General features: G+C 35.8%; 1 protein-coding gene and 1 long non-coding RNA gene across 3 annotated transcripts; both read right to left on the bottom strand.

Moving 5' to 3' along the window:
* Positions 1–1,719: 1,719 nt before the first annotated feature.
* On the bottom strand, positions 1,720–19,968 carry LOC129438551 (protein NLRC3). The gene is made up of 12 exons (XM_055197323.2): positions 19,809–19,968; positions 18,083–18,137; positions 17,174–17,250; positions 16,941–17,024; positions 14,973–16,754; positions 14,716–14,889; positions 13,265–13,438; positions 10,192–10,365; positions 5,659–5,832; positions 5,267–5,440; positions 2,544–2,717; positions 1,720–1,871 (listed from the first exon to the last, which is right to left on the bottom strand). The coding sequence occupies exons 3-12, from the start codon at positions 17,215–17,217 to the stop codon at positions 1,790–1,792; spliced, it is 3,036 nt and encodes a 1,011-aa protein (XP_055053298.2). The 5' UTR covers positions 17,218–17,250; positions 18,083–18,137; positions 19,809–19,968; the 3' UTR covers positions 1,720–1,789.
* A 1,348-nt stretch (positions 19,969–21,316) lies between these two features.
* LOC129419278 (uncharacterized) lies at positions 21,317–25,327 on the bottom strand. 2 transcript variants are annotated; one of them, XR_012367602.1, is made up of 2 exons: positions 25,062–25,327; positions 21,317–24,089 (listed from the first exon to the last, which is right to left on the bottom strand). It is a non-coding gene; the product is annotated as an uncharacterized lncRNA (long non-coding RNA). The 2 variants fall into 2 exon arrangements; XR_012367603.1 differs by lacking the exon at positions 25,062–25,327 and adding an exon at positions 24,928–25,053.
* Positions 25,328–27,063: the final 1,736 nt, after the last annotated feature.

The following is a 27,063-nucleotide window of genomic DNA, read 5'->3' as shown; positions in this document are numbered from 1 at the left end:
TATGAGCTAAGACTCTCATTGGTTTATTGCATGTTACGCCCAAAACACACCCTTTACTCATTAGGAGAATAGGAACAACCCTTTTCGACCGTGTGCTGGGCGCACAAACCATTTTTCCCGCCATTAAATTAGCGGCATCGGACACGCCCATTTAGACCGTGTGCCGTGCGCTTTAGACAATGCGCTTAGATCGTTAAAATAGGACCCATTGTTTTAATGTCTGTACCTTTAAATGCAAATGAGATACAACTCCCCTTTAAATGCAAATGAGCTACAACTCCTCACTTCCTTACAAACAGACAGAGAAGCGCTTTCAGTTAAAATAAATCTGATTAATACAGTCTGAGACAATGGTATCTAGTGGACAGACTACAACTACAACAGGACTGTAAGTGGGCGGGGCTTTATCAATGTGACACTGATAAATGAGAATCAAACAGCATAATGAGACTGCTTTGGTTTAATGAGGATTGGAATAAAAAACAAGGAGCGGGTGGATTTCTTTCATCATAGGGTTGTGTGTCCACAAACTGCCGACACACATTATATCCAAACACCTTGTAAAAGTGGATTTCGCATAGTAGCTGATATTAAAATGTGACGTGAAAACACTGCAGATCACTGACTGGTCTGAGGGAATCGACACTACCAGCGTCATTGCTAAACACAATCCTTGTTTATCCTTCGTGCTTGCGCCGTCTCGAGCAAATCTGTTGTCATCTGTGCCTTGTTTGTAAACTTCAGAAAAGTAATATTATTCTGTAATGCACGTTACTTGAAATTAGTCATTACTGACGCCTCGGGTGTTTGTACAAAAACTGTCATGTGAGACAGGGGTAGTGATAAACGCGATGTGCAAACATCTATTTGTGGTGTTGAATATAGATTTTTGGCGGAATGACAAAAAATGAATGAATGTATGGGAAACACTGCATTCCAACGATGCTCGTTCCCACTTTTTTTATGATGTCACAGCAGTAGACAGCGCAAATATAACAACACGCCTATAATCCCTCCAACTCTGAAGTGCTACTAAACTCGATGGAAACGCTAACCAAGCCAAAGTAAGGTGAGCTGACCCATTACGGTTTTATCATATGTTAATCAAACAACAGAAGACGATAATCTTATGTACAGGATACTGTGTAGTGTCATTTCCCCTGATATTAGGCTCTTTCCGCCCCTGGTTTATTTCAAGATTTCACTCACCTGTCAAAATTCCTATTTGACCCCTATGTTTAAGAAATTTCCATGCACATATTGTGATTAAAATAAAAATTTACTTGGCCCAATTTTTTATAGGATTTTAAGTAAAACTGAATATATTGTCATGGAAACTGAAAAATGTGTTTTTCTTTGCTGATGATACAAAAATTTTATTTAGAAAATAAAAAAAATCTTACACTAATGTAACACATCTCTGTAAAACTCACGCATACACACATACACGCACATACACACACACATGCTCGCTCACGCACGTACACACGCACGTACACACACACACACACACACTAACACACACACACACACACACACACACACACACACACACACACACACACACACACACACACACACACACACACACACACACACACACACACACACACACACACACACACACACACACACACACACAGACACACACACACAGACACACACACGCACACACACGCACGCACGTACACACACACACACACACACACACACACACACATACACACACACACACATGCACACACACACACACGCACACGCACGTACACACACACACGCACGGATATCTTCAAGTCTCTGTTGCTTGTGTTGACTCAAGTGTCTCTTCCTCTGTTACTTCAACAGCAGAAGATTCGGCCAACGGTGAAATGCTGTTAAAACAAACAAACAACCTGTTCTTATATCGGTATTTATTAACATTATAATGCATCATTTTTTTTAAATTACTTTTTTTTTTTATTATAAAGGTGTTGACACGGATCCATAAGATCAATATGATAAAATCAATTTTAGTAAAATAAAGAAAAATATTAAAATAATATTTAGGCTTAACTTGTTAAAATTAGTTATACATCATGTGACATGAACTAACAAAAAACAGCAATTTGTACATCATTCTCTTAGTTAATATTTAAATATATTTTGCTCATTGCGAACGCACACTAATTTGTTTAATTTATACAATGTGAAGTGAAAAAACTTGTACATATTCATATTCAGTCTGTATATACTGTAATTTATAACTTATTATGCTAAAGCACTCCCTTTGGTACATATCCGTGTACATATAAATAATAACACTATATTCTTGCACTTCTGGTCAGATGCTAACTCCATTATATTAGCGTTTACTCTGCATAATGCCAGTAAAGTTTCATCTGAATATGCATAGCAAAAAAAAAAAAAAAAAAAAATTTTAAGTAGAAAAACCTTCTGAAACTAAACTAGAGTTTATTATTTCATATTATGAATCTAATGAAAAACATAAACGGATGACATGAAAATGTTAAATATATAATAAATAAATCATTACTCATACTCACAATATTTTTTTCAGTTTGTAATATGGATCATTTGCCACATCAGTCATCAGCTCCATTCCTAAAGCTCCCAGATTATTTCCAGTCAGATACAATCCTTTCAGGTGAGATGGGTTTGATATCAGAGCGGAAGTCAGAGCACCACAACCTTCATCTGTGATATTACATTCACACAACCTGTAGGGAACAATTAAAACACACTTGAGTCTCTCAATAAGGATTTTTTTGTTTGTTTGTTTCATTTATTTTCCATTTATCTATACACTTGTATGCATGCACTTTTTGTCCTTTATAGTGAGGCATAAATTGTCTTCACCAATCAAAAATGTTTCTGCTAATAAAGTGAAATGTATCTAACTATACTCATATATACTCATGTAAAAGATACAAATACATTTTCACATTTTACATTAAAATCTGTAAAAGACAGTACAGACGAAGTGAAAAAAATAACAAGAGCATTCTGTAGCAGTATATCTTAACCTTGCTGTGACACTATAAAAAAACCTGATCAAACAACATTTTTCTTTTCAAATAGTTATTGCAGATCGAATAAATCTTATTTAATCGACTATTCTCGAATACTAGTTGTTGCAGCTCGACAGTGAATGGTTCATGAATACAGTTTAAAGATTTCTAATACAGTGTCGTTGGGTCAAGATCAACTGCATGATCGTAAATGTTTACCAATAAAAATATGAACAAAAACAAGGACCCCCATCTGTTTGGCTATGAAGTCATGCTTCATATGTTTTCAAGCAGAAAAGTGGCAGTGGCTATATAGGTCATTACAGGTTAACATCATCTTAGTATTTTGGTACTGATGTGTTGTGGGAATAGCATCTTACAGGTAAAAAATTATGCCATTGCTTGTGTGAACACTACACAAAGTCACTCTGAAAATAGATAATGTTTTTTCTGAAATTGATATATTAGTGATGTACCAAGGAGGATTAGGGCCAAACTAAAATAAAAAATAAAAAAACAAAAAAATATAACTCGAGATTTAAGTCATTAATATCCCAGAATAAAGTCGTTATTTAACAAGAAAAAAGTCAGAATACATATAGTTTCGAGAACAAAGTAATTATTTAACGAGAATAAAGTAATTATTTAACAAGAATAAAGTCGTAAATTAACGAGAACAAAGTCGTAAATTAACGAGACCAAAGTCATAAATTAACGAGAACAAAATCGTAAATTAACGAAAACACAGTCGTAAATGAACAAGAACAAAGTCGTTATTTAACGAGAACAAAGTCGTTATTTAACGAGAACAAAGTCGTTATTTAACGAGAACAAAGTCGTTATTTAACAAGAATAAAGTCATTATTTAACGAGAACAAAGTGGTTATTGAACGAGAACAAAGTGGTTATTGAACGAGAATAAAGTCGTTATTTAACAAGAATAAAGTCGTTATTTAAGGAGAAAAAGTCATTATTTAACAAGAATAAAGTCGTTATTTAACGAGAACAAAGTGGTTATTGAACGAGAACAAACTGGTTATTGAACGAGAATAAAGTCGTTATTTAACAAGAATAAAGTCGTTATTTAACGAGAACAAAGTCATTATTTCACGAGAACAAAGTCATTATTTAACAAGAAAAAAGTCATTATTTGACGTGAATAAAGTCATTATTTAACAAGAACAAAGTCATTAATTAACAAGAATAAAGTCATTACTTGACGACAATAAAGTCGTAAAATGTTTGTAAAATTTTGAGAATTAAGTCAATAGGTTTAGGCTTATTCTTTACATTGTTTACGGCATTAAGATAGTGATATAAATACACTAAATTCACTACAGACTATATTATTAATAAGCATGTACGGTCAAGCAGAAAAGCCCAGAATGTGCTCGTTTTCATTGAAGGAAACGTATGTGCCCTTTAGCGGTTTGTGTTCTTATTCTAGGATCTTTTGCTTGCCTGTACACAGAATGTTTTTATTAATAAAATGTTTGCTGAATTTATTACTTTATTCTCGTTAAATAGGGACTTTCTTCTTGTTAAATAAGGACTTTGTTCTTGTTAAATAACAACTTTATTTAGCTCGACAGTGAATGGTTCATGAATACAGTTTAAAGATTTCTAATACAGTGTCGTTGGGTCAAGATCAACTGCATGATCGTAAATGTTTACCAATAAAAATATGAACAAAAACAAGGACCCCCATCTGTTTGGCTATGAAGTCATGCTTCATATGTTTTCAAGCAGAAAAGTGGCAGTGGCTATATAGGTCATTACAGGTTAACATCATCTTAGTATTTTGGTACTGATGTGTTGTGGGAATAGCATCTTACAGGTAAAAAATTATGCCATTGCTTGTGTGAACACTACACAAAGTCACTCTGAAAATAGATAATGTTTTTTCTGAAATTGATATATTAGTGATGTACCAAGGAGGATTAGGGCCAAACTAAAATAAAAAATAAAAAAACAAAAAAATATAACTCGAGATTTAAGTCATTAAAATCCCAGAATAAAGTCGTTATTTAACAAGAAAAAAGTCAGAATAAATATAGTTTCGAGAACAAAGTCATTATTTAACGAGAATAAAGTAATTATTTAACGAGAATAAAGTCGTAAATTAACGAGAACAAAGTCGTAAATTAACGAGACCAAAGTCATAAATTAACGAGAAACTCAAGATGGTTTTATTTTTTATTTTAGCTTGGCCCTTATCCTCCTTGGTAGCGATGACTATTAGAGATAGGTGATTTTACCACAATAGCTCCAGTTTAAAGTCAGGAATCTCCAGTACGTCAGAGATCAGCTTCACTCCTGAATTTCCAAGATCATTCTGAGACAAATTCAGATGTCTCAGGTGTGATGGGTTTGATATTAGAGCATAAGACAGAACAGCACAACCTTCAACTGTGATATCACACAAATACAACCTGTATTGACACACAATTCAGTCTCTTAGTTCACAACACAAAAGACAATATAAAACAATATAAATACAGTTTTATACAAATTTGCGAAGCTTTTTTCATATATTAGAACACAAAAACATTTAACCCACATTACTGAATATACTTAATATAATTAAAGGTTTATTGTTTAATATCAAACTGGAAACATGAGTACATGTGTGACAGAGAGATGATCTTACTCCAGTATCTCCAGTTTACAGTGAGGATTCTCCAATACATCAGAGATCAGCTTCACTCCTGAATTTCCAAGATTATTGTTACTCAGATGCAGATCTCTCAGGTGTGATGGGTTTGATGTCAGAGCTGAAGACAGAGCAACACAACCTTCAGCTGTGATTTTACAACCACTTAACCTGTGGACAACAATGACAGAAACACTGTTAGTGTTGGGATATTTGAGCAGTGTCTGATTGAATTCCCATTAAATCCTGATCTAACCATATTATGTTTTATTGTCTAACACCACAACTACAATGTATGAGATAAAAACAATGACAATAATATGCAACAAGCTAAAAACAAATAAAAAAGGTTTGTGGCAGTTGTAATTATTCTAAATAAGAACAACAAATGCATGAAAAAACAGATTTGTTAAAGGCGGAGTCCACGATGTTTGAAAGCAAATGTTGATATTTGAAATCACCCAAATAAACACGCCCCTACCCCAATAGAATCTGGACCTTCTGTTGATAGACCCGCCCCACACATACGCAACCCGGCATTTGATTTGATTGGCTATAAGTGTGTTTTGGTAGTCGGGCCGTCTCCTTTTCCAACGCGTTTTTCAAACATCGTGGACTCCGCCTTTAATTCTGCATTTCATACTTTTCTACACGTTACAAAAAAGGCACCAGTTCTGATCGATCACATTAGATTGATCTGTTCTGTAAAAAAAATCATATGACCTGTTTACACTTGGTATTAAGAAGTGTTTTCGGTGATCAGATCACAAGTGTACCAGAGACACACATTCCGTTTAGACCTGGGCCCGGTTCCCCAAAACGTTCATATCGCTAAGTAGTTCTTAACCTATTCCTGAAAGGATTAGTCCATTTTCTTAAAAGAAAAATTTTAATGTTAGAAAATTAGAAAAAAGAAAAATTTTAACATAGAAATTATGTTTTTTGAGGAAAACATTGCAGGATTTTTCTAATTTTAATGGACTTTAATAGAGCCCAACATTTAATACTTAACTCAACACTTAACAGTTTTTTTCAACGGAGTTTCAAAGGACTATAAACAATCCCAAACGAGGCATAAGGCTCTTATCTAGTGAACGATTGTCATTTTTGACAAGAAAAATAACAAATATGTACTTTTAAAGTACAACTTTTCGACTAGGTCCGGTCCAGCGCGACCTAACGTAAATGTGTAGTGACGTAGGGAGGTCACGTGTTACATGTATAAAACGCACATTTGCGGACCATTTTAAACAATAAACTGACACAAAGCCATTAATTAGTATCAGTTGACATACAGCAATGTAGGAACGGTCCTCTTTCAACCACTTGTAAACACTAGGGCGGAGTTTCACGTTCGTCCTCTGTGACCTCTTGACGTCATGACGTATTGCGTGGGGTCAGCTGGCGCATCACGACCGGATCTACATGACGAGAAGTTGTGCTTTAAAGGTGTATATTTGTTGTTTTGTTGTCGAGAATGACGGTCGTTTTGCTGGATGGGACCCTTGTGCCTCGTTTGGGATCGTTTGTGGTCCTTTGAGGCTCCGTTGAAAAAAACTGTTAAGTGTTTAGTTAAGTATTAAGTGTTGGGCTCTATTAAAGTGCATTAAAATGAGAAAAATCCTGCAATGTTTTCCTCAAAAAACATAATTTCTTCTCAACTGAACAAAGAAAGACATCAACATTTTGAATGACATGGTGTTGAGTAAATTATCTGGATTGTTCTTTTAAGAAAATGGACTAATCCTTTAACCTCTCTCTTAACTCTATGGCTAAGTATAGATATATACACTAAGTATATCTTCTGTAAGTCACACTTTCGTAAGGTTGGTCTGTACCATTCGTAAGCTCTCTCTTAGCGTTGTTTGAGCGCAAAAGTCTATCACTGCCACTGTGCAGCAGTCTTTAAAAATCATCGCAGCGCAGTACAAGTCAAACTATGGTATGTTGACAGTGATTTTATGTTATGGACATTTTAAGACTTATAATAAAATATGTTTGCAATGGATACAGGACTATTTATGCAGTTGATTTTATTTGGTATTAGAACTAATGAATAAAAGACGGCACCGGAGTTTGTTCCCTCTATGTTTCTTATAGCGTTTTCATCACGTTACATTTATAATTTATTTAGAAAGATTAAAGATTTGAATTTGTTATATTAAAAAGCAATAATATCATGTATTCTATAATACAATTTATTTAATATTTCATAGATTTGACAGTTTTATATTAGTGTATGTCCTTTAACATATTATTACATTAAATTGTTTTAAAAAGTTATGTTTGCATACATAATAAATATATATTATACATATAATAGGATTCATACTGTATAAATAATTGACTTAACATTAAGAACAATAAAGATACATTACATAAATGCACACATACATCTCAGTAGCCATTAAAACTTTCAATGTATACAAAGAATAAACGTATAATGCTATAAAAACGCTATAAAAACACACTACACTAAAGGGAAACATAGGGGGAACAGACTTCGACAGAACACCGGACGCGGAGCCGTTAAGTCCATGCCAATTTTTTTATTGGGCAACACTTAAACCCTTTTGACATTTTGCCTGACGTGGCTAAATTTTAAAAAAAAATCACCTCCCAAGACAACTCACGGAGCTGCTGGATCTTCTCAGACCATATTCTGTATCTAACTCTCTCTCTCTCTGTGTTCATTGTAGATAGGTTGCTTTTAATTGAAAACATTAACCAACGGCAAGCAATACCGCAATAAACAGAAGTAACTACAGCTGCTTGCCAATCATTTCTGATTGTAAAGTGCCTTACCATTAGTATAAAAGTGTATTACATAATTTTTAAAAGCTGTTAAACCCATGTCAAGAAGCCGCACAAGTGGCACAACAGGATAAGGAGGGTGGATGATTAGCGAGGGTTCATCTACTTGTATTACTGATTTAATTAATAGTCTAAATTTTATGGATAACTTAAACTATGTTAAAATAAATGTTACTGGAATAATTTGAGTAATGTTCCATTTGTATAGAACGTGTTGTCTTAAGCCCGGAATACACTGCACGGTTGTTGGCTGTCCCGGATGAAGGATTGCCATCGTGAAGCAGTCGTCGCGATTTCTGTGATCGTGGCTCTTCGTTGGTGGTCCTATGTCGTGCAGTGAGAGGGGTTCAGGGACGGCCGTTTTCCCGGTCTTGCGTCCAAAGATAGCCTACGATAGTTTTCTGGCAGTGTCAGTATTTGTGTACCACGAGCGCATGCTGGTGACATTGCGCAACGTGTGACGCTGCCGCCAAAGCTTCCGTGTCATCATCGTGCAGTCTACATGCCTCTCGTGCCCGAGTTTAAACAAAACATGTCGCACAGTGTGATAAGGTAATGATCTTATAAGAGGACAAAAATCGTGCAGTGTATTCCGGGCTTTACTTATAGCCGTAATGCACCTTCGCATAAAGTGAAAAAATCTATCCTTGGAGATCGATCCCAACTAATTAAGCACCTTCATTTGGGACAGCGCCATTGTTACGTCGAATTTAGAGGCAGCTTGTTAAGAAGCTTCCTAAGGGACACTTCGGAGAACACACTTAGGAACATAAACAACTTTGGTAAAATATATCTTTTTGAGTCTTCTTAGCGCGCTAAGAGTGAGCGTTATCGGGGAACCGGCCCTTGTAATTAAATCTTTCCCTTTGGTCCACTTTGGACGTCTTCTGTCCTGATTACTGAGTGGGGATGATCGGTGGAGACAGTGGGCGAGTCTCTCTCCTGTCATTTAAACACGAGCGGGAGTAATGACGGTTTAAATGGACGCAAACAAATATTATTGCCGGAGTCCGCTGCTTGTGTGGTTAGTAAACATGTTGAGCACTGTTTTGTACATGTATATGAAAGCGCTTTCACTGATATTTCAGCGCAACTGTTGAAATAAGATCGTGCAACTTTCACACGCTCGCAAAATGAAATTAATGAAAGACGCGGACATCAGCCGCTTTAGTTTGATCAATAAAAGCCTAAAGATAGCGCTGTACACTGTGTGTTCACACTAGAAGTCAGAAACAATGTAAAACATTGTGCTCAGTACCACAGATTACATGAACAGGTGTAGAAAAAGCGGTCTCATGTGGCTGTTCAAAACATATTCAACCACATGTGCTTTAAGACTACAAAAGCAATCCGATCGAAAGGGTTTTCGACTAACTTTGAATCTGGTTAAGTAGTCGAAAGTGGACAAGCTTAAAACGTTTTGAACATGTTTTACACCTGCCTTTAGCGTTGTCCACTTGTGATCCGATCGATGAAAACACATCTTAATACCAAGTGTAAACAGCCTCTTAGAATATGTCCTTAGAAGGTCACAGCATTCAAATTGGGACACAGCCAAAGGGATCGTTTGCGGTCGCGTAGAACTGACACGCTGTTAAAATTTTGGTGAGGTGCAAATCAGGCTATGCAGAGCTATGCACAGGCTACTGATAACCTACGACCTTACGCCCGACTATAACTAAGGTATTATGTGTAACTACAGAGAGGTGATCTTACGCCAGTTTGTCCAGTTTACATTCAGGATTCTTTAGTACATTAGAGATCAGCTTAACTCCTGAATCTCCAATAACATTTTTAGACAGATCCAGATGTGTCAGGTGTGATGGGTTTGATTCCAGAGCTGAAGTCAGAGCAACACAACCTTCAGGTGTGACACAACAATAACTCAACCTGCAAAAAAACAATGACACAAATACCGTTAGTGTTTAGATTTTTAAGCAGCGTGTGAAATATTTTTCAGATATTCTCTTTCTTCAGAGGCTTTTCTTTTCTTGTCATACAATTCGTAAACACTTTTTCTCAAACATTTTGAAAAAAAACATAGCGAGAACGTGAACTTCAATGAATGGCTGAAGCCGTAGCTCATCACACATATACACCTGAAAGTGCGCATGTGCAAAAAGCGAACCTAGGGACGAGTACGTACGACGGCCTTACGTAAACATATCATCAGAATGATTGACAACTGGTAATTACTTTGTAACACGGACACTGTAAATTAAAGTGTAACCAGAAACTCTTAAGCCTCATAAAAGCCTTTGTCCATACTCCATACTCTGGAGACCTCTTTTAAGGCATTTTAAAGCAACTCTATGTAGTTTTTTACCTTTAAATAATGTCTCTAAAATTATTTCAGTGATAAAACAACTTTTAACTGGACAAATTGTACTGTTGCTGCAACCTGAGCAGCCTCCTAGCTGCTAAAAGCACACTCTGAAAGTGGGGGTGAAGGGTAGAGCACACAGCCCCGCCCCTCCCCCTGCCTGCAGAAGAGTGTCTGATACCAGGCACTGTTGCACTTTTCAACCACATGGGGGAGCCGTAAGTCATTTTTACATGGAAACTACATAGTGTTGCTTTAAAGGGAAGCAACCTAATTTCTAAGAGTTTTCTTAGAAATGTGTCACTAGGAGCAACTCTTTGCACTTAGATTTTTCATAAATACTGGCCCAGAAGTTATAAGCAAAAAATGTGAAACTGTTGGTGGTGCTAGCGGCTTTGAGATAGAACCTCCAAATTTGCTGTGGTAACTATTTTAAGGTTACGAATAAAAATTTGAACAACAAATGCATGAAAACACAGATTTGTTATTTCAGATTTTTTTTTAGCAGTGTCCATCCCAAAAGATTAGCATATTGTGATAAAGTTCATTATTTTCTGTAATGCACTGACAAACATTAGACTAATATATTTTAGATTCATTACACACAACTGAAGTAGTCTAGGCCTTTTATTCGTTTAATATTGATAGTTCTGGCAAAAAAGTAAAGAGAAACCAAAAATCCAAAAAAATTGCATATTTCATCCGACCAATAAAAGAAAAGTGTTTTTAATACAAAAAAAGTAACCCTTCAAATAATTGTTCAGATATGCACTCAACACTTGGTCGGGAATCCTTTTGCATTAATGACTGCTTCAATGCAGCGTGGCATGGAGGCAATCAGCCTGTGGCACTGCTGAGGTGTTATGGAGGCCCAGAATGCTTCGATAGCGGCCTTAAGCTCATCCAGAGTGTTGGGTCTTGCGTCTCTCAACTTTCTCTTCACAATATCCCACAGATTCTCTATGGGGTTCAGGTCAGGAGAGTTGGCAGGCCAATTGAGCACAGTAATACCATGGTCAGTAAACAATTTACCAGTGGTTTTGGCACTGAGAGCAGGTGCCAGGTCATGCTGAAAAATGAAATCTTCATCTCCATAAAGCTTTTTAGCAGATGGAAGCATGAAGTGCTCCAAAATCTCCTGATAGCTAGCTGCATTGACCCTGCCCTTGATAAAACACAGTGGACCAACACCAGCAGCTGACATGGCACCCCAGACCATCACTGGCTGTGGGTACTTGACACTGGACTTCAGGCATTTTGGCATTTCCTTCTCCCCAGCCTTCCTCCAGACTCTGGCACCTTGCTTACCGCCTGACATGCAAAATTTGCTTTCATCCGAAAAAAGTACTTTGGACCACTGAGCACAGTCCAGTGCTGCTTCTCTGTAGCCCAGGTCAGGCGCTTCTGCCGCTGTTTCTGGTTCAAAAGTGGCTTGACCTGGGGAATGCGGCAACTGTAGCTGTTGTGGCAAAAAGTCTTAGCTTGAATCTTCATAAGAAAAAACACTCAGGAGACAAAGGTTCCAGGTGCCAAACAAAAATTACTTTATTCGCTAGAGCCAAAAGTGAGACAATCAACAACCCCTCAAAGAGGTGCTCAAAGATCATCTGCCCTCCCAACATCTGACTCCATTTTTATACAGTAAGATCAAACACTTCTTATCTGAGATGACTTACATTCTTCTCATTGGTCTCGGTCTGCTTCGATTAATTTTATTTGTTTGATGTAGCAGAACTGCAGCTGAATCCTTCCTCATATCTAAAATGACATATTCTGCTTACTGGTTCTCATGGCCTTGGCCTAGCTTGCACATATACCTTATTGTTAATGTAGCGAAGTACAGCTGGACAAATTCTCTAATCTAAAATGACATACTCTTGTTTATCGGTTGTTTCGACCTTGCTTCTCAAGATAATCGTGGCGAGAACAATCAGGGTATGGTCGCAGGATCGCACCTGGGCTCTTTTAATTAGGAAACGAAAGTTAACGTTTAACTGGGTGTCTTATAGCCTTGTGTAGAAACAATAGGCCTTAGGCCTAATATAATATTAATACAGCATATGATCAGTAATATACCCAACAAAAACTACTAGAATAGCTCGTTTAGAGAACCTTTTCATGATATGCTAATTTTTTGTGATAGGAATTTTGGGATTTTCATGAGCTGTATGCCAAAATTATCAGTATTAAAACAATAAAAGACCTGAAATATTTCAGTTGGTGTGCAATGAATCTAAAATATATCAAAGTTAAATTTTTATCATTACATTATGGAAAATAATGAACTTTATCACAAAATGCTAATTTTTTCAGAAGGACCTGTACACAAGTTAGAATAAATGCACCAGATGCGACCGATTACATTAGATTGATCTATTCTGTAAAAAAAATTAAAGAGTAAAGGGATTTATCTTTTATGATTGGATGTTTGTTTGTCAAGTGTCTCTTTAATTGAAATGATCTTACGTCAGTTTCTCCAGTTTACAGTGAGGATTCTTCAGAACATCAGAGATCGGCTTCACTCCTGAATATCTTAGTCTATTTTTAGACAGACTCAGTTCTCTCAGGTGTGATGGGTTTGATCTCAGAGCTGAAGACAGAGCAACACAACCTTCAGCTGTGATATTACAAGAATTCAACCTGTAAAGAACACAGACACACACTTCAATCTGTCACTTTAAACACATGTCAGATCAAAATAGATTTCATTTTGTTAGTTGATGTGTTAGGGCGCACTCATGTTAGGCACGATTGCCTTTGGTTTTGATTGTTCGAGTATGCTATTATTAATTGTTTTCATTTCAATTTTGCAGCAGAGTTGTGTTGTATGTGGCTCACCAGACTATACGCACAACCGGCGCAATGTCATAGAATGTCTCTGAACAGGTTCACGCCCACTTTTGGGGTAAACAGACTAGACCTTCCATTGGCATCCATTCAAAATAGCGGAACAAAGCAACCTTCTTACACAGCCGGCAGGCGTAAATAACTTATGAAATCACTCAGATTAAACATGTTGAGTAATTATCTGTCCACCCTGCCTGCCATAGAGCGCGAAAGATACATTAACATATTTAATTTGGTCAATATAAAAACATGTCTCTTTCATTCTCACAGCATCAAATTTGTGTAACAACGCTCCCTATTGGCCAGAGGTGTCTTACCCGGACATTTTACTCGTACCTCAACGAGTCAACAGGGAAGCAAGTGAATAATTTTACTTCGTATTTGAAAGATACTTCGTATTTATTTATTATGTCTTTATATTTAGAGTAATGAGTGCACTTTTCCGTCGAGTCATACAACTAACTGGCTTAGCGATATTTCCAGCTATTACTGGATGGTGTTGTTACACAAATTTGACGCTGTGAGAATGAAAGGGACATGTTTTTATATTGACCAAATTAAATGTGTTAATGTATCTTTCGGGCTCTATGGCGGGCAGGGCGGACAGATAACCACTCAACATGTTTAATCTGAGTGATTTCATAAGTTGTTTACGCCTGCTGGCTGTGTAAAAACGTTGCTTTGTTCCGCTATTTTGAATGGAAGCCAATGGAAGGGCCGCTTTTCTATCACCCAAAAAGGGGCGGTGACGAAATTTACAGTCAAGTTCCCGGATGTGCCGGTAGTTCGTATTGGCTCTGACCTCCTCCTTAGTTTTGCCCACTATATAAATGCTCACTCTGGATGCTCTTGGTTTCAACACGTTTTAATTTTTAAATGGATTATGGATTATGGTCCTGTCTGCCAGTTACCTTCTTGCTCTCTGGTCTCTGGTGTACAATACAATCTTGAGTTCTAGTGTTTGTGTGGTACGCACCCTGTTTCTGACCCCGTCGGGTCTTTAGCAATCAGACTTCTGAACTACTTGACAATTTTAATCTGAGAATCACATCATGTGTGTATAATCTTACCAGAGTTTCTCCAGTTTACAGTCAGGATTCTTCAGTACGTCAGAGATCAGCTTCACTCCTGAATCTCCAAGATTATTCTGAGACAGATTTAGTTCTCTCAGGTGTGATGGGTTTGATCTCAGAGCTGAAGACAGAGCAGCACAACCTTCAACTCTGATATTACAGTTATACAACCTGTAGAGAAATAAAAACACCACACTGGTTTGGAACGACATCCTTAATAATGTATTAAGAGTAAAGTGACTGTTCATACTTACAGAACTATTCTGGATTCACAAATCACAGGCAGCAGCTTCTGAAGAAAGTTCAGTGATTCAGCTTTGTTTGCATTAATAATATAATTCATATTAAACGTCTTGAACTCCTGTCCTGATGTCAGCAACACAAAAACTAAAGCTGACCACTGAGATGAAGAGATTTGGGCTTTTCTTGATGTTCCAAATTTCAGACGGTACAGGATTTCCCTCATCAGCAAATAATCACCCAGTTCACTCAGACAATGAAACAGATTGATGACTTTTTCTGGTGTAGGATTGTTCCTCATCTTATGTTTGATGTAACCCATTGTTTTAACATTGTTATGATAGCTGCGTCCTGTCTGTATCCTCAGACCTAGTAGGAGATTCTGATTCGACTCCAGCGACAAACCCAGAAGAAAACGAAGGAAAAGATCCAGATGTCCATTTTTACTCTGTAGAGCCTCATCTATAGCTCTCTTATACAGATCATGTATTGAAAGCCGATGTTTGTAATGTAGTTTCATTTCAGTCAACACATTGATGTTGTTGTTCATAAAAGAGAGGTGCACATGTAGAGCTGCTAGATGTTCCTGAATGCTCAGATGAACAAAGCTGTAAACTTTCCCCTGATACAAACCAAACTCCTCTCTGAAGATCTGAGTACACAATCCTGAGTACACTGATGCTTCTGTTACATCAATGCCACAATCTCTCAAGTCTTCTTCATTGAAAATCAAACTGCCTTTTTGAAAATGCTCAAAAGCCAGTTTACACAGTTTATAGATCAAGTATTCATCATTCACTTTATTGTCATCGTCCTCTTCATGTTTGCAGTTTGTCTGAATGATCAGGAAGTGTGTGTACATTTGAGTGAGAGTCTTTGGGATCTCTTGACTCTGTGCTTCCCTCAACATTTTCTCTAGAACAGTGACTGAAATCCAGCAGAAGACTGGGATTTGACACATGAAGTAAAGACTCCTGGATGACTTCAGGTGTGAGATGATTTTATCAGACAGACTCTCATCACTGATTCTCTTCCTGAAGTATTCCTCCTTCTGTGGATCACTGAAGCCTCGTATCTCTGTGACTCGATCAACACACTCAGAGGGGATGAGATCAGCTGCTGCTGGTCTGGAGGTGATCCAGATGAGAGAAGAGGGAAACAGATTCCCCTTGATGAGGTTTGTCAGCATCACGTCCACTGAGGTTGATTCATTTACATCACACAACCTCACACTGCTGTGAAAATCCAGAGACAGACGACACTCATCCAAACCATCAAAGATGAACAACACTTTATATTTCTCACTGAAGATTTCCATTTCTTTAAATTCTGGAAAGAAAAGATGAAGAAGATCTAAAAGACTGAGTGTTTTGTCCTTCATCAAATTGATCTCTCTGAAAGGAAGTGGAAATATGAGGTGGACGTCCTGATTCTCTTTCTCTTCAGCCCAGTCCAGAATGAACTTCTGTACAGAGACTGTTTTTCCAATGCCAGCGACTCCCTTTGTCAGCACACTTCTGATGTGTTTGACTTGTTGAGGTAAAGGTTTAAAGATGTCATTACATTTGATTGGTGTCTCCTCTGTTGTTGTTCTTCTGGATTGTGTCTCAATCTGTCTCACCTCATGTTCATTACTGATCTCTCCACTTTCACTCTCCGTGATGTTGAGCTCTGTGTAGATCTCATTCAGTAGTGTTAAGCTTTTCTCAGTTGATGATACATCATACAAACACTTAAACTTCTCCCTCAGATTTGATTTAAATGTGTTGAGGACTTCACTAATTTTAGAGTCATGGCTGCAAAAGTAGTATATAGAAGTATATAGAAGTTAGACAATTACATATATATATATATATAGACTATATTTGATTTTTGTTATTTTTTACATGACAACATTTCATTTATAAAAGGCTTCATTTAAATGGTATTTCAGTTTTTGATAAAGCATCATAAACTAAATAAAATCAGAGTCTACATTTTACCTGAATTCAGGACACATATATTGTGGTTGGTTCACAGACTGCTCAAACTTCATCTTTTTACAGACGGGTTCGGTTATGACTGACCTGAAAGAAATCAAGAATATTCATTACATTTCTTAAATGTTAATTAAACTGAGTGTCAAATATAAAAAAATCCTAAAAATAATTTACAAAAATGTCCAATCATTTCAACTAAATTTACTAATTTCTAAATATCTTATTTTTCAGGTCACCCCTTAAATTCTGTTGGTGGATCCATTGTCCTCTTATTCTTCATAGACGCACAGCTGAATTCTGCATTTGATGCCTTCTGTAAAAAACAGATAATCCTGTATATTATCCTGAACAAATTATCCTGAACAAAAAATAATCTATGATTAAAAACAGCATATGATATTTCCTTTACAGTGTGTGAAGACCTAAAAATATACTTGTGTTCTCTTAAACACATGTAAATCAAGGTTATAATCGTTAAAATTTGACCCAATGCTGGGTTAGTTTAACCCAACCGTTGGGTTATTATTACCCCATGGTTACATAACAACAACCCTACATTGGGTCATTTTTGACCCAGCATGCCATGGGGTAATTTTTAACCCAGCATGTGTTCTGTCCAATATTTACCCATTATTATGGGTCAAAAATAACCCAGCAGTTTTAGAGTGTAGATATAAAATAAGCTTTTAAAGAAACACGTAAATGTAAATAACATGAACTTTTTTTTAAAGTGTGAACTTTTTATTGACACTTTTCAAAAATCACTTCACAGAAACTTTATTAATCAAGTAAACTTCTTGTTATAAAACTTTGTCAGAAACTACAAAAAATTTAGCTGAATTATTTCAATACGATTGTATATAATCTACAATGATTTTACATTAAGTAAACACTTGGTTATGCACAACAATCTATTGTTAAACATGTCAAACCGTTTTGGTTCAGCTCTGTGAAAATGCTCTGTTCAACATCGAGCTATTATACTCAAGATGTCTTGTAATGAGCTACCCAAGATAAGTAAAACTGCTGTCAGTGGCATCATGTACAGATTATTATCTTAAAAGTTATTTTCCTCTCACCGACATTCAGATATTAAAACAAAATTAAACTAGAAAATAAAGCAACTACATAGGATAGCCGATTACCTTGAAATTCCTTTGATTTTGCCGTCAGTTCATAACAAGAGTTGTTATAGTTTCTCTGTTGATAAAAGTGGGGCACAGTATAATAACACAATTTTTTTATTAAACAATATACCATATAATACAATATTTATAATTAAATTATGATTTTCCATTATATGTTAAAAGCATCATATACAGCAGGTAAACAAAGTCACCTTTTTCTCAGTAAACCTATTTCTAAAGGTGCGATTGACATGACATTTTCACCACATGTGGGAACCAACTCGTACAATCCAGCCATAAATGTCAATAAATTAAGTTATGAGTAATGATGTTAAATGACACAGGAAAAGTATATAACACATGAAAAAAAGTGATTTTTTTTTTCCCGGGATTCTCCCATATTTGACCAATCATCCAGTTTAAATATAATTTCCCATATTTCTTACATATTTTTAATCTTATTATAAAAATCCCATGGCCGTTTTTGATGTTTCCGGTAAAGCAGGCGGTAGTATATCTGTAACATATCACTCAAACGACACCCGGCATTAAAACAAGAAGAAACCTTTTAGATGGAGGGTGGAGGATGACGGGCCATGCAAAAATCTACAACCTCCACATCCGCCCACTCAACAAAGGCTCAAAAAAGGCTTTTATATAGTATTAAATAAATGAAGTGTTTTCAATAAAATTTTCCCTTTGTCATTAACATCATACATAAAGTAATTTACGGACATCTGCATGGGTTGATTCCTTTGGATGTGCAAATTGCGCGGGTTGTCACCGACATGTGGTGAAAACTTCATGTTAGTAGCACCTTTATAAATATATTTACTGAGGAAAAAAGGTGATGTGTTCATCTCTTATTTTACCTGCTGCACACCCAGGTTAAAAAATAGTACATTTTCATAGTGAACTTAAAGTGTTCCATTTTTGCACACTAATTATGTATTTAATATACTAAAAATTCTTTTTCAGTACTTCTTAAGATAATTTTAAGAACATCTAAGTATACTTATCTGTCCTTTTTTGAGACGCCGTGAATATGAACTAAAATGTTAAAAATTTTGTTATAAAATTAATTTAGGTACGTTAACACTTGGAATAAACTCGAAACCATCTTTGTACAGTATGAAAGTTAGGTTCAAGTTTATTACAAGTGTTAACTAAATACATTTCTGGACAGACTAAAATGCATGTTTGAGTTGCCTTAATTTCAAAACACCTTGCACTGACATATCTTAACAAATATCAGTGCCATTGTTTTGTCTCAAGAAAGAATGTTTTTTTTTTAAGGATTGTTTGTAAAAATGTCTTTAATCTCCTAATATAACCTAATAAGTCCTGGATTAATCGAAAACCTGTCCGAGAAACCACCTCAGTATGTGACGAGACTAGTATTTTAGTTCAAATTCATGGTGTCTAAAAATAGGTACACTTAGATAATGTTAAGAACATCTTAACTAAAGAAGAATTAAGTATATTTATGAAGTACAAAATTAGTGCATGAAAATAGATCACATTAAGTACATTATTAAATGGTAGTACTTTTTGACCAGGGCATGGCACTGGAAGCTTACGAAATTTAACCATTGTTTTACTACAGGTAAAACCAAAACACTATATTTACTGTAAAACGTGGTTAATTTTCGTAAGGGCGAAACCCTCAATATCTTTTTTAAAACAATATCTCATAATATTACAAAATATACATTATTAAAAATAGTAATAACGTTACAGTTACCTGTTGTAATGCTGTAAATGAGTCGAATCCGTTGCAACATTCTCTGCCTTCTTTTATATAGCCTTTAAATCACAGCTAAATCTACATAGGAGTAGTTTAGGGTAAAATATTAAAGACTTATATGCAGACTGTTGAGCTTTCCTATGAACAAGTTGTTTACTCACAAAAGCAGTATTATGGAAACCCGCTTCTGAATCGCGTTGTTGGTTGTTGTTCCTGCGTTCTTCCTCTTTGTATGTTTTGCGGCGGTTGGCATTCCGCGTATTGGTGCATTAGCGACACCTTCTGCTCCGGAGTGATTTGCAAACCTTAATTCCGCAGCCCACAAGAATAATCTATCTCAGAGTCAGGAGTCAGAACGCACCAATATAGTTTCATTATATAAAAATATGCAAGATAATTTAAAAATACATTTAGAAATACAAAGTGTTTTCCTTTAGAAGAATTTCATATTTTTATTTTCATTGTATGGATTAAATGTAAGTCTAATTGCAACCCCAAAATATCTGATATAAAAACCTATAACCTCTAAATTGAATTAATTTTAAGTTAAATTAATATTAATGAGGTTCAGCCCCCAATGAGGGTCTGGTTAAAAAAGTTTGAATAAATACTATGATGTGAGTTTAAAACCTTACTGTATATTCCACCATATTAAAAAGATGTGCATAACATCTGTGTACATTTACTTTTGTGTAGCCTACTGACTGTCTTTAATATATTCTGTGCATGACTGCATTTTCATCTAATGCCACATTCACAATATGTTGTAAAACACCCAAATTTGTCATACTTCTGACTACATTACATCATATCCCAGGTGAAAAAAAATTCTATTAAAAATATACTTTAAAAAAGTGTACTAAGTATATTTTCTAGATTTTGTACTATTTTCGTCAAATCCAAGTATAGTTAAGTGTACTCAATTATGTATTAACTTCAACTTAACACCTATTTGATTACACTTCAAGTGTAAATAGTATGCTAAAATGGAACAACTTTTTTTAAACTTCAAGTGCACTAAAATACACTCCTGAAAATCAAGATTTATGAGTAATTAAGCACACTTACAGTACAATTGCATTGTATTGCAATTTTAATGGAAATACACTTAAAAAGCCATTGCAGCACAAATTATAGTTGTGTTTAAGTACATTTTGTGCATACTGCTATCATACTTATAATTAGTATAAACTATGTTAATTTAGTATGCCTCTGTAATATTTCAAGTGCTCTACAAATGCACTTCCTAACTATTTTTAGTGCTTTTAAAGTGTCCCACTATGACAATAATAATGTTTTTAAAGTGAATTTCAATTATAACCTAAACATCATAGACACATACTTTCAGTGCAATATTATTATACTGTATTTTTTATATTTTAAGTATATTTAATTTGTACTTTTATCCCCATTTTGTTATACGTAAGCATGAATATTGCTATTACACTTCAAGTGTATTATATAACAATTCAGTTCAAATGCACACAAACAGATTACAAACTGCATTTTAAAAAAGGATCTTTATTAATGACACAAAAGTAACACACAAAACAGATATTGGCAAAATGGGGAACCTTAAACAGTCAACTTTCTTTGAAATGCCGGGAAGAGAACAATTGCGAACAACTTGTACTATATGGACATCTAGCTCTGATTTGAACTACTTGAGGCCTTGTAATTGGCATTGTTGCACTTCCTCCGTAGAAGGTCCCGGATCTCTGCCACCTCGATGTTGGGGAATCACTCCCTCACTGCATCTGTAAAACAGGAAAGAGACACTTCAATTTTATTTATATAGTGCTTTTCACAATTTGTAGTTGTTTCAAAGTAGCTTTACATTAAAAGAAGCAGGGGAAACATAGAAAAATTGACAGACAATATAAGTAGCAAAATACAGCAGCTATGAATAAACTTTACAAGCGAGCAAATGAATAATGTCTCCTATTCAAGAGGGTGCTAAGTTAAGCCAATGTTGCTTGATGGGATGTAAACGGATAAGGAGATTTAACGGGTTCCGTCGGTGGTCAGGCATCGGCTGGGCATCACGTTGAAGGGCAGCCAGTAGATCAGTGGTGTGTTGACCTCCACGGCAGCCGGAACTGGTCTGTTTGTCTCAATGTCCTCGGGTTTGAGGACGAGACAGGGAGAGAGAAACAAAATCCTATTAGCATAGGGGCCATTCACAGGTAATGCAAGTGTCACACAGTGTTGTGTTTTAATATCTGCTCGGTTCCAGACAGGCTAGCTATTGCGGCATTAGTAAATTACCCAGACGAGTTATGTGAATGCTTTGTTCCATACAAGCTAACTTTTGCGAGATAAATATAATTTACTAGACAAATTATGTGAATGCTTTGTTAAAGAAAAAAGTCTTAAAGAATAATTCCGGTATTAAACACTTCGAGTCTCATTTCTGGTTTGTTTTGGATGAACTACAGTGATGTTCACTGAAATTTTGACAATGGGTCGCGTCCTGACCCTTCGACTCGTCTAGAAGCGTCTCTTGACTGCCCCAGAATGGAAGTCAAGGGCCATGCACAAACACGTCATCAAAACAACACCCAACGTTCATCCTCAAAACTGTGCTACCCACAGAGTGGCCCGTGGTGTTCGTTGATGACCAAAAACAAATATATCAGAGCAATGTATGATTTCAATCCGTGTTATTTGCTATAGTGGATCTATTTTTTCAGACACCTCACAACCACGTATATACTTCCGCTCTATATTTGAGTCTGAAGCGTTAGCACACTCTTGACCACTTGATGGCGACAACCACTTTACCTTACAAGGATGCTGAACGGAACTTGGTGTCTAGCGTATAGACAGTCACAATCGAGCTCAACTTCAACCCTAAGGCTGGTCACTGAGCCATCAAATATGGGAAAAATTTGTGCCCTACTCCGAGGGCACAGTTGCTCTGCTCATGCTAGCATTCTGAGAGAAACCGAGCGAAAAAACTACAACCAGATGTAAACAGACCCCTTTTCCATTTCCGGCGGCAGAGTGATATATCAGCGAGCAATGAGTCTTCCAAGAGAAGTCAATGGAATTTTACAAAATGCCAAATAAAACACCACAGAAACTGTATTTCGCTACACTACTTATTTTTAATCATCAACGAACACCACGAACCACTCGGTGAGTAGCCCCCTTACGAAAATTAACCATGGTTTTACTACAGTTAAGACCAAAAAACCATGGTTACTGTAGTAAAACCATGGCTACCACAAAATAACCATGGTTTTGACAACCATGGTTTTCAAAAACCATAGTTAAACCATGGTTAGTGTAGTAAAACCATGGCTTTGCTCATAGTAATCAATTGACCAAAAAAAAACATGGTTACTACACTTTTACCACAATAAAACCATGGTTAATTTTCGCAAGGGACAGTTTTGAAAATGAAGGCTAAGTGCCGCTCCAATGACATGCCCGTGCATGACCCCCGACTTCCACTCCGAAGCAGCCAAGAGACGCCTCCAAACGAGCCAAAAAGTCAAGACACGACCCATTGTCAAAATTTCAGTGTCCATCACTGTAGTTCATCCAAAACAAACCAGAAATAAGACTCAAAGTGTTAAATACCAGAATTATCCTTTAATGGACCATTTCACCTGTAGAAACATTAATCTTTATTGAAAGTGTCTCATATTTGTAGTGGAAATGTAACATACATTTCGAATTTGGTGCCTATTTGACTAAAATAGGGGTGTTTGTAGTCTCACCACCTCAACAAAGATATTGGACTTCCTTCTTTCAATGATGCAAAATTATAATTTTTACATCATTGAAAGAAGGAAGTGCAACATGGAAATCTGTATTTCTCCTGTCTCAGGAAATGATGCACGATCATTCAAAAACATGACTGGGGTTCTAAAGATACAAAGCTTAATACAAATGGGTGAAGTGTCCCTTTAGATTTAAAGTAATTGACTGTGTCTGATTCACAGATATCAGTTGGCAAATCATTTCAGAGCTTACACACTTTTGATATTCTAGGGATAATTAAGAGACCAGAATTTTGCGACCGCAGTGTACGTGTCGGATTGTATTCTGATATTAATTCTCTAAGATACGAAGGTGCTGGGCCATTTAAGGTTTTATTGGTGATTAATAGTATTTTTAATTGTATGCGATATTTGACTGGTAGCCAGCATGACATGGGCATGAATTAAAACAATATTAAATTAAAAGATTAAACTTAACTTACATCATTTTTACACAGAAACCTCTTCAGCGTCAGCAAGGTCGACCACATGGTAACGTACATGACCTCTGTAAACACAAACATGGATAGACATCATATTAAAAAAGAAGACAATCATACAACTTTAAAATATATTTTGACTCCAAGCTTCTTTACAACAGCATCTAACGTTAGTTTATCTTAAACTGAAAGTGAAGCTGGCTTGGTTACTAAACAGAATAAAGCTATTAAAACAGGCTTGCAAAATAAGCAGCATCTATCAGAACTAACTTACAGCAATGAGCTTTTAAACAACAGAAGATCGTCTAAGGTTATCGTTTAAAATAGCAGAAAGAGCCATTTGTTACAGTTAGCTGAACATCTCCAACACAAGTAATCTTGCCGTTTAATTTTTAAAGTTTTAAAACATCGACTTGATTCGTTTATCAGGCATTTTGCATGTTACTTTGCTCACTGAAAAACCGCATGTTTAAGTTCCTAACGTTACTAGCCGTTTCTCAATGTCAAGGATACTTCCTTGGCAGGACTAGTCCTTACAAGTCACTTCCTTCAGAGGCTAGGCGAGGCTCCTTTTAAGCATTCGGAGAACACGTTAAATGGAACAGACTAGCAAGTGCACGTCATTACGTCATTGCGTGATGGAAAGGTGTGCTTTCGGTGCTGCGCGCATAGGATTGTGGGTGATTTCAGCGCGTGAAGAGCGCGAAGGATACAAATTTGCATCCTTTCCTGTATATGGGATATTTCTCGAACGAAGGACTCAGTCCTTGGCTGAAATTTCGAGGATCCTTGACATTGGAACAGTCCTTCGACGGACGTCGATGACGTAGCATCCTCGAAATTCTAGCTTCCGAGGATCCTTCCTTGACATTGGGAAACGGCTACTGTGTACAGTGTATAACTTACTCTTAATGTTTCCTGTGTGTGCTTTAAATTAAAACACTTCTCGCATAAAGACAAAAATAATCACAGTGAAGAACAAAATAGGAACAAATATGGAACAGATATGCGCGATGTAAAGGAATTAAAGTCAAACTTACCTCAGCCGTACTGTTTAGCATGAAAACGAGTCAGTAGCGGTTTGAAATAATGCCGTTGATCCTGATTGGTGGGAATGAATGGGGGGGTGCAGGTGCATTCTGGGAATTGGAGTCTTTTGCCCTGGCGTTGGTACTGCTGTAGCATGCTGCTGTAGAAGTATTTTGACTACAATTTCCAAGATGCATTGGATGTTTTTTTTTTTTCATTATTTTGGATCCTCTGCTGGCACTTTATGTACCTGTACTTTTTATAATCTGCGTTTTCACACTGATTTGTTCTTTATACTTTATCAATAATAAAAATATAAAATATTTTTATAAAATGTATAACGTTTACAAAACATGTTTAGTTGACAAACATGTTGACAGTTATTTTGAGTGATGCTCAGATTTTCTTAAATAAAAAAACCTTTCTCAATTAAATTACATTAGCATAATAATACATGTATTTAGTAAACACACTTGTAGATATATAATGTTTTTATCCAGTTTTTATGTTATGTGCTGCCTTGAACCCCCCACCCAGCTTTGAAAACAGAGACAGCACCTCTGTCATTAACCCTTCACACCTCACAACCAGCACTCCTTACAACCAGCTGTGAGGATTCCTAGAAACTTCCACCAGTTCCTGTATACATCCATATACACAAGATATCTGGATGTTTCACGAGTTTACTTCTGAGTATTACGTTTCCAAGCGCTCTGCCTCATTTATCTGGCAAACCTAAGGTTTAGCAGGGATTTCCCATCCGTATTTGTCCGGATACAGCTCTTTTCATGCAGTGTATAGCCTACATTTTATTATTCTAACGTATTTTATGAAAGTACTCTGATATGCAACTAAAAATACACTTATTTTAGAGTTTACTGTATAAAGTGTACAGAAGTCACACTTCTAATGAAGTGAGATCATAGTACGCTAAAAAAGTAAATTAACAATTAATTTCCAAAAAATATACTTCCCATAAGTATATTGAATTGTCACTCTAAGTATGTCAAATTTAATACACTTAAAAAAAATAAACTTCTATACAATTTAAAATACATTGACAACAAAGTACACTTTCAAAAAGTACATTTAAAAAAATAATTTAATTACTGGTAAATTAGTATACTTATTTTTTGGACTCTTAAGTTGAACTTAATTACATCTTTTTGGAAGTATACTTTCAAAAAGTACATTTAAAAGATAATTGAATTACTGGTAAATTAGTATACTTATTTTTTGGACTCTTAAGTTGAACTTAATTACATCTTTTTGGAAGTATACTTTCAAAAAGTACATTTAAAAGATAATTGAATTACTGGTAAATTAGTATACTTATTTTTTGGACTATTAAGTTGAACTTAATTACATCTTTTTGGAAGTATACTTTCAAAAAGTACATTTAAAAAATAATTTAATTACTGGTAAATTAGTATACTTATTTTTTGGACTCTTAAGTTGAACTTAATTACATCTTTTTGGAAGTGTACTTTCAAAAAGTACATTTAAAAGATAATTGAATTACTGGTAAATTAGTATACTTATTTTTTGGACTCTTAAGTTGAACTTAATTACATCTTTTTGGAAGTGTACTTTCAAAAAGTACATTTAAAAGATAATTGAATTACTGGTAAATTAGTATACTTATTTTTTGGACTGTTAAGTTGAACTTAAAGGCGGAGTCCACGATGTTTGAAAAACGGTTTGGAGAAGGAGACGGGCCGACTACCAAAACACACTTATAGCCAATCAAATCAAATCAAATGCCAGTTTGCGTATGTGTGGGGCGGGTCTATCAACAGAAGGTCCAGATTCTATTGGGGTAGGGGCGTGTTTGTTTAGGTGATTTCAAATATCAACATTGGCTTTCAAACATCATGGACTCCGCCTTTAATTGCATCTTTTTGGAAGTATACTTTTAAAAAGTACATATTAAATACTCTTTAAATTAAGTACAACAAGTAGAAGCATACTTGTTTTATACTTCATGTACTTCAATTATATTTCTAATACACT

This window comes from Misgurnus anguillicaudatus, chromosome 24, assembly GCF_027580225.2.
Source record: "Misgurnus anguillicaudatus chromosome 24, ASM2758022v2, whole genome shotgun sequence".
Classification (NCBI taxonomy): domain Eukaryota; kingdom Metazoa; phylum Chordata; class Actinopteri; order Cypriniformes; family Cobitidae; genus Misgurnus; species Misgurnus anguillicaudatus.
This window is presented reverse-complemented; position numbering and strand designations above follow the sequence as displayed.

What these genes read in the sequence shown, in the direction of transcription:
- LOC129438551 (XM_055197323.2), bottom strand. Translation starts at nt 17,217, where the DNA reads ATGAAGAATAAGAGGACAATGGATCCACCAACAGAATTTAAGGG. An exon ending in TGTAAACTGGACAAACTGGC is followed by an intron (nt 5,833 to 10,191) that starts GTAAGATCACCT and finishes TGTTGTCCACAG; the next exon opens with GTTAAGTGGTTGTAAAATCA. An exon ending in TTTAAACTGGAGCTATTGTG is followed by an intron (nt 2,718 to 5,266) that starts GTAAAATCACCT and finishes TGTTCCCTACAG; the next exon opens with GTTGTGTGAATGTAATATCA.